General features: G+C 36.7%; 1 protein-coding gene across 4 annotated transcripts in view; it reads left to right on the plus strand.

The window, feature by feature from the left end:
• LIG4 (ligase IV, DNA, ATP-dependent) overlaps positions 1-7551 on the plus strand; it is a 10865-nt gene extending 3314 nt beyond the window's left edge. The window contains exons 1-2 of one of the 4 annotated variants that reach the window (XM_011966248.1): positions 158-452; positions 3696-7551. In XM_011966248.1, the coding sequence (XP_011821638.1) occupies positions 3724-6459 (2736 nt within the window). In that variant the 5' untranslated portion in view covers positions 158-452; positions 3696-3723 and the 3' untranslated portion in view covers positions 6460-7551. Of the gene's footprint in view, positions 1-157; positions 453-3695 lie in introns of those variants that run through there. The other 3 variants (XM_011966250.1, XM_011966251.1, XM_011966249.1) reach the window with 3 other exon arrangements.
• The last annotated feature ends 715 nt before the right edge of the window (positions 7552-8266 follow it).

The following is an 8266-nucleotide window of genomic DNA, read 5'->3' on the forward strand; positions in this document are numbered from 1 at the left end:
GGGGGGGGCGTCAGGCGGGGGTTGTGTGGGGAGTCAAGTGAAGGGGATGTGGGGCGTCAGATTGGGGGTCAGGTGGGGGGTGTCTGGGACGTCAGGCGGGGTATCTGGGGGTCGTCAGGCAGGAGGTCTAGGGGCTTGAGGCGGGGGTCGGTCTATGGAGCGGCAAGCAGGGCGTTTGTGCAGCGGCAGGTGATGGGGGTTGCCGAGTTCACGGCGCTATAGACTGCTCCGCATTAGAAGCCTGGCCTCTTGATGCTGTGCTCTTATCTAGACCCAAGCCCCAGGTCGTGGGACGATTTCTCCCATTTTTGACTCCCTGAAACTGTGTTGCCTGCTTTACCTGCTTACATGCTGATGCTTTCTCATGCCAATCCCGCAGGAAACCATCAAGATCTCATTTTACAGCTGGGATTCCCTGGTTCACAGAGGTAACGGAGCTTGCCCGAGACCAGGTATTCACTGGGAATCCATTGAAGTGTTGGGGGAGGGTAGGGGAAACTGGCAGAGGAATGATGTAGATTCCCTCGGGATTTTCCATTTTCCGAGGGGGTACAGGGGGCATTGGAGCGGGAGAGACTTTAGGCTTGGAGGGAATTACTTTATTTCTCTTCTTACACTTGGTTTTTCTTTAACTTTTGGGATCTCAGAGCCCTTCTAGCCTCTTTGTCCGCTCATTTCTTTCTGCTGAGATTATCCCAAATTGTCACTAAGTGCTGTGGAAGATAGACAACTGTAAACCCTTTGTTTCCTAGGGAAACACAGCTTGTCAAGGGTTGCGTGAAGGATACTTCAGTTGTATTAGTCACTTTCTCCTTTTTTTCCTCTGCCTTTTTTAAGTGCAATAACATAGCACTTAATCACCTTCCATAGTCTCTTACTTCTGAGTAAAACCTGCCGGTTTGTTTTCATGTGTCACTTCAGGACAATTTAGTCAGCAACTGAATGAATGATGAATCATTATTGTGTACTAATTGCTTGCATTCATTCTCCTGAAAGCTTTGCTTATTGTTAAAGAGTGAAGCTTCTTCCCACCTTTTTATCTCCTTACTATTTTACAATATTTATATTTTAAATGTTGCTTGGATCAGCAAGCATTATAGTATTAAAATTATCAAGACTTACTACTTTTTAAAGCACATTTTGTAGGTTATCTGATTGTATCTTCATTCTAATTTCTACATAGTTTTTAACCCCATTTTATACTTTAGGAAACAGAAGCTTAGAGAAATTAAGTAATTGCCCAGTATCACACAGCTGTTAAATGTTACTATCCACATTTGAACTCAGATTTATTAGAGTCCAAAACCTGAGCCCTAACCAGGAACCTCCTCATTTGTCTTATTGCAAATGGAATGAATCAGCTAAAATCCTCAGAATCCAAAAAATAAAATTAGCATGTAAAAATGAATGCAAGGCCCAATCTTTGACTGTGTATGCCATTGTAATGAGCAAAAATACTTATGCTAGTTTATAGCATTTTTGGAATCCTTGTTATCTGTGTAGCCATTTTAGGATACATGTGTATCCACACCATTACCTACATTTTGTCATTATAAAGTAATTTAAGTCCTTGCCTGGGATTTGTTGAGCGAAACTTCAACTTTGAGACCATATAGAATCTATAGATATATCTGTAGAAACTAAATACCAATATTTGAACATTAAAGAAATATTAACCTACTTCATTTTACATAGTTTATAAAGAAATTGTAGATCTAGCATTGTGTACCACGATGTACTCCCTTGAGGGAGCATATTTTGAGAGACAGGGCAGTGAACATACATAACCAGGTGTTACAGTCAGTTATGCAAACCAGATTCAGAGAGAGGAAACAACAATATATTCAAAGATAAAAGTTTCAGAAAAGTGGTCTCTCACAGGTTTATCCCTTGATCTAACCCACTCAGTAGAAGTTGGGTTTCTTTTGTCAGAAATTAGACTGAGAAGTGCAGCTTTTTTCTCTATAGGCCACCAAATGGCTGTTGTGAACCATTGCCAGGGCAGTCAGAGGTACTGAATATTTTTAACCAAACTGAATCTCACGCACTGTGCATCTGCGTGTGTGTGTGAGGGTGTCGTATGTAACCAGACCATAGCTTTCCCTAGTGTGCTTATCCAGGAGTCAACTCTAGGTGTTCAGTAATTCATTCAGCAAACCTCCTACATGTCTGCCACTAGTAGCACAAATTACAGCACAATTTCCAGCCTCTAGAGACTGACAGTATAGTAAATGTAGTATTGTAATTAGCCATTTGATTTATTTTACTGGATACTAGATAATGTAGCCTTGTGCATGTGTGTGTGGCTTATTTGTTTGCTGTGATGGGGAATTGGAAGATGGGGAGTCACATGTTCTCTGCACTGTAATAGATCTCCCCACTCCCAGTAAAACTCTGACTCCACTGCCTGAGATACATGGTGTGCCAGGAGGTGTCTGAAACCACAGGATAAAACAGTTTCTATTCATGGAGCATACATTTTACTTGAGATCTTTTTTTGGAAAAGTTATTTTAACATTACATAGTTTAAACCATATTAAAATTAATATATTTATCTTCCAGTAGAACTTGTATGAATATTTAAAACTAAAGAAATTTACACTTGTGAAATTTTAGGAAATATTCTTGCCCTAGTTCAGCAAGGTGCCCATTATTTCTTCTCTGACTTTAGCAGACACTTTAGGGAAAAGCTCTCCCCTCAGGACATTTTATGTTTGTTTTATTTTGTTAAAGCACTTGAGCACTTGGCATTTTATTATACTCAGTTTCCATTGCACTCCCTCCAACCTTTTTTTTCTTTTTTTCTTTTTTTTTTTTTTACAGAATATATGTTCTTTTAAAACAGAAACATGCGGTATTTTCCCCTGGCACGGTGTACGTAGCACATCTCATATGTACTCATTAAATACTTAGGGAATAACTGGCCTGGAAATATGAAAAAAATAAGCATGCTAATAAATTTATACTTATAAGACAGTAAGTAACTATGGTAAAATAGATAAAGTGAGGATTTTGTGGGTAGGGCATTTTGAGTTGGGATTGAATGCTGGTGTGATTTGGCATAGCTAGCAGTGAAGAAGTGAAAGGAAACATAGACATAGGCTTTGCTTGGCTGGAAGAAGAGGGTACCTGTGTTTCCCTTTGTTTTGTTTTTTGGTCAAGGGCCCTGCCTATGATTAGGATTTCTAGGAAGTCAAATTTCAATTCAGCAAACGAGTGATTTGTTATAAACATCTGTTTGAAGAGGTTCATTTCTGGTGCTATGTGGTAGTCTGACAGGGAAAGAAGAGACATACGTGAGGGGCCTTCCCTCAGAAGCTCAGACGTGAAGTGAATTAAGCCTGATGAGGTTTTTTGTCACCATTATTAGCAATATTTGTTTGTATTATGTGCTAAATAATTAATATATAGAATAATTGGAATTTAAGGAGAAAATTGAAGTGATTTCTGTATTATAAATACAGGAAATAGCTATACAGCTGATGATACTTTTCATAGTAATTTCAAATTAGGGTTGAAACAAAATAGTTGTTATTAAATGTAGAGGTTGAAAAGATACATCATTTAGAGCATTGATCTATTTAGCAAACAATAAACATTTATTGTGATCTCGGTGATCACTGTAAGGTCTTTACATTAAATATTTAGTTGAATCTTATCTTTTACTTAAAGTTATTCTCTTTTTGCTTTACTAGTTAAACGAGAAGATTCATCACCGCTTTGATGGCTGCCTCACCAACTTCACAAACTGTTGCATCTCACGTTCCTTTTGCAGATTTGTGTTCAACTTTAGAACGAATACAGAAAAGTAGAGGACGTGCAGAAAAAATCAGACACTTCAGGGAATTTTTAGATTCTTGGAGAAAATTTCATGATGCTCTTCATAAGAACCAAAAAGATGTCACAGACTCTTTTTATCCAGCAATGAGACTAATTCTTCCTCAGCTAGAAAGAGAGAGAATGGCCTATGGAATTAAAGAAACTATGCTTGCTAAGCTTTATATTGAGTTGCTTAATTTACCTAGAGATGGAAAAGATGCCCTCAAACTTTTAAACTACAGAACACCCACTGGAACTCATGGAGATGCTGGAGACTTTGCATTGATTGCATATTTTGTGTTGAAGCCAAGATGTTTACAGAAAGGAAGTTTAACCATACAGCAAGTAAACGACCTTTTAGACTCAGTTGCCAGCAATAATTCTGCTAAAAGAAAAGACCTGATAAAAAAGAGCCTTCTTCAACTTATAACTCAGAGTTCAGCACTTGAGCAAAAGTGGCTTATACGGATGATCATAAAGGATTTAAAGCTTGGTGTTAGTCAGCAAACTATCTTATCTGTTTTTCATAATGATGCTGTTGAGTTGCATAATGTCACTACAGATCTGGAAAAAGTCTGTAGGCAACTGCATGATCCTTCTGTAGGACTCAGTGATATTTCTATCACTTTATTTTCTGCCTTTAAACCAATGCTAGCTGCTATTGCAGATATTGAGCACATTGAGAAGGATATGAAACATCAGAGTTTCTACATAGAAACCAAGCTAGATGGTGAACGTATGCAAATGCACAAAGATGGAGATGTATATAAATACTTCTCCCGAAATGGATATAACTATACTGATCAGTTTGGTGCTTCTCCTACTGAAGGTTCTCTTACCCCATTCATTCATAATGCATTCAAAACAGATATACAAATCTGTATTCTTGATGGTGAGATGATGGCCTATAATCCTAATACACAGACTTTCATGCAAAAGGGAATTAAGTTTGATATTAAAAGAATGGTAGAAGATTCTGATCTGCAAACTTGTTATTGTGCTTTTGATGTATTGATGGTTAATAATAAAAAACTAGGGCATGAGACTCTGAGAAAGAGGTATGAAATTCTTAGTAGTATTTTTACACCAATTCCAGGTAGAATAGAAATAGTGCAGAAAACACAAGCTCATACTAAGAATGAAGTAATTGATGCACTGAATGAAGCAATAGATAAAAGAGAAGAGGGAATCATGATAAAACAACCTCTATCCATCTACAAGCCAGACAAAAGAGGTGAAGGGTGGTTAAAAATTAAACCAGAGTATGTCACTGGACTAATGGATGAATTGGACATTTTAATTGTTGGAGGATATTGGGGTAAAGGATCACGGGGTGGAATGATGTCTCATTTTTTGTGTGCAGTAGCAGAGAAGCCCCCTCCTGGTGAGAAGCCATCTGTGTTTCATACTCTCTCTCGTGTTGGCTCTGGCTGCACCATGAAAGAACTGTATGATCTGGGTTTGAAATTGGCCAAGTATTGGAAGCCTTTTCATAAAAAAGCTCCACCAAGTAGCATTTTATGTGGAACAGAGAAGCCAGAAGTGTACATTGAACCTTGTAATTCTGTCATTGTTCAGATTAAGGCAGCAGAGATCGTACCCAGTGATATGTATAAAACTGGCTGCACCTTGCGTTTTCCACGAATTGAGAAGATAAGAGAAGACAAAGAGTGGCATGAGTGCATGACCCTGGACGACCTAGAACAACTTAGGGGGAAAGCATCTGGTAAGCTCGCATCTAAACACCTTTTTGTAGGTGGTGATGATGGACCACAAGAAAAAAAGCGAAAAGCTGCTCCAAAGATGAAGAAAGTTATTGGAATTATTGAGCACTTAAAAGCACCTAACCTTACTAACGTTAACAAAATTTCTAATATATTTGAAGATGTGGAGTTTTGTGTTATGAGTGGAACAGATAGCCAGCCAAAGCCTGACCTGGAGAACAGAATTGCAGAACTTGGTGGTTATATAGTGCAAAATCCAGGCCCAGACACATACTGTGTAATTGCAGGGTCTAAGAACATCAGAGTGAAAAACATAATTTTGTCAAATAAACATGATGTTGTCAAGCCTGCATGGCTTTTAGAATGTTTTAAGACCAAAAGCTTTGTGCCATGGCAGCCTTGCTTTATGATTCATATGTGCCCATCAACCAAAGAACATTTTGCCCGTGAATATGATTGCTATGGTGATAGTTATTTCGTTGATACAGACTTGAACCAACTGAAGGAAGTATTCTCAGGAATTAAAAATTCTTACGAGCAGACTCCTGAAGAAATGGCTTCTTTGATTGCTGATTTAGAATATCGATATTCCTGGGATTGCTCTCCTCTCAGTATGTTTCGACGCCACACCATTTATTTGGACTTGTATGTTGTTATTAATGACCTGAGTACCAAAACTGAGGGGACAAGGTTAGCTATTAAAGCCTTGGAGCTTCGGTTTCATGGAGCAAAGGTAGTTTCTTGTTTAGCTGAGGGAGTGTCTCATGTAATCATTGGGGAAGATCATAGTCGTGTTGCAGATTTTAAAGCTTTTAGAAGAACTTTTAAGAGAAAGTTTAAAATCCTAAAAGAAAGTTGGGTAACTGATTCAATAGATAGGTGTGAATTACAAGAAGAAAACCAGTATTTGATTTAAAGCTAGGTTTCCTAGTGAGGAAAGCCTCTGATCTGGCAGACTCATTGCAGAAGGTGGTAATGATAAAATACTAAACTACATTGCATTTTTGTATCTTAAAAATCTATGCCTAAAAAGTATCATTAGATATAGGAAAACAATAATTTTAACTTTTAAGATTGAAAAGCCCAAAGCCAAGAAAGAAAAATTATCTTAAGAGTGTAGTAGTTGATCATTTTTTATGATTAAGGTGAAATAATTAAACAGTCTAAAGAAGAGGTGTTTTATAATATCCGTATAGAAATAAGAATTTTTACTTCAAGATACTAATAAGCTACATTTAGAAACTTAAAGTCATGAAGAGCATTAACCTTCTAAACAGTATTTTCTAAAAAATCAAAACTTTAATAATAGTTTTTATCTAATAAAAGCATTGCAAGAAAATAGGGTAGAATTGTTATAATTGGACTTGTAAAAATATGTCTTTTTACTCAGGGTTTAAAATGTCCCTTTTAAATGTGAAATGTAAACAAAATTGTTTTTTAAGGTTAAGGCCAAATGGAATAATAAAACCCTGTGAATGATGGTTTTAGCTAAATTAGAGGAAGTTGTATGAGACTTAATGATCTAAAAACTTAAAATTGAATTGGTTTGATTAAAAATAAAGCTTGCAATTTTAAAAGTAGCTTACATTTAATTTCTTGCGTTAAAAAGAACATGCTTTAAAGGAAGTATTTTTATGTGAATTTGCATTCCAGTATAAATAGTATTCACAAAAAAGAGATTTTTGTAGATTTTATCTATTGAATAGGTGTCAATATGGTATGCACATTGTAACTTTCATTAGAAATAAATTGTTTTGACTTTTAAAAATGACTTTTATAGTTAGATTATTTAAAGTCAATATATATAGTATAATGTATGGATTTATATACCGAATTTTAGAATACAATCTATCTCATGACCATATTGAAATGTATGAAATTTGATCCGTGAGATACTATGTGTGCATTATTTGAAAGTAATTGGAAATTTTATCCAAACCGTGGAACAAATGTGTGTGATTTTGTTATACTTCTTAATTTAAATAAAATGTTCAATGTACTATTAAAATAATTTCTTATGTTCTATTCTTTTTAAAACAATTCATAATAGTTGTATCACACAGAGTTTCTGGTGTCAGGAAAAATTTTTTTTTTTTTTTTTTTTTTTTGAGGCAGAGTCTTGCTCTGTTGCCCAGGCTGGAGTGCAGTGGTCCAATCCCGGCTCACTGCAACTTCCGCCTCCCAGGTTCACACCATTCTCCCGCCTCAGCCTCCCGAGTAGCTGGGACTACAGGCGCCTGCCACCACGCCCGGCTAATTTTTTGCATTTAGTAGAGACGGGATTTCACTCTATTAGCCAGGATGGTCTCAATCTCCAGACTTCGTGATCCGCCCGCCTCAGCCTCCCAAGGTGCTGGGATTACAGTTGTGAGCCACCGCGCCTGACCCGGTGTCAGTAAAATTTTTGACTGGTGCCAATCTATTTCCTCTTTAAAAGCCTTTGTATTTCACATTATCAATGAGCTGTATTAAAAATTTTAAACAACGTACAAAATAAATATTTAGTGTAACACATGTATAAAGCAAAGTGTATGCTTCATTTAATCAGCTTTCCTCAACGAATTTTGAAAATATTTACAATTCACTAAAATATAGCTCCATCATTTTAAATTGTTGTGCAATAGTTCATTGCCCTGTAATGTAGCCCATTATTGTTCAAATTTTACACTTTTTCACCGTGCCACCCACACCTTTTTTTTCCTTTACTTTTTTTTTTTTTTTTT

This window comes from Mandrillus leucophaeus, unplaced genomic scaffold (genome assembly GCF_000951045.1).
Source record: "Mandrillus leucophaeus isolate KB7577 unplaced genomic scaffold, Mleu.le_1.0 Scaffold750, whole genome shotgun sequence".
Lineage (NCBI taxonomy): Eukaryota > Metazoa > Chordata > Mammalia > Primates > Cercopithecidae > Mandrillus > Mandrillus leucophaeus.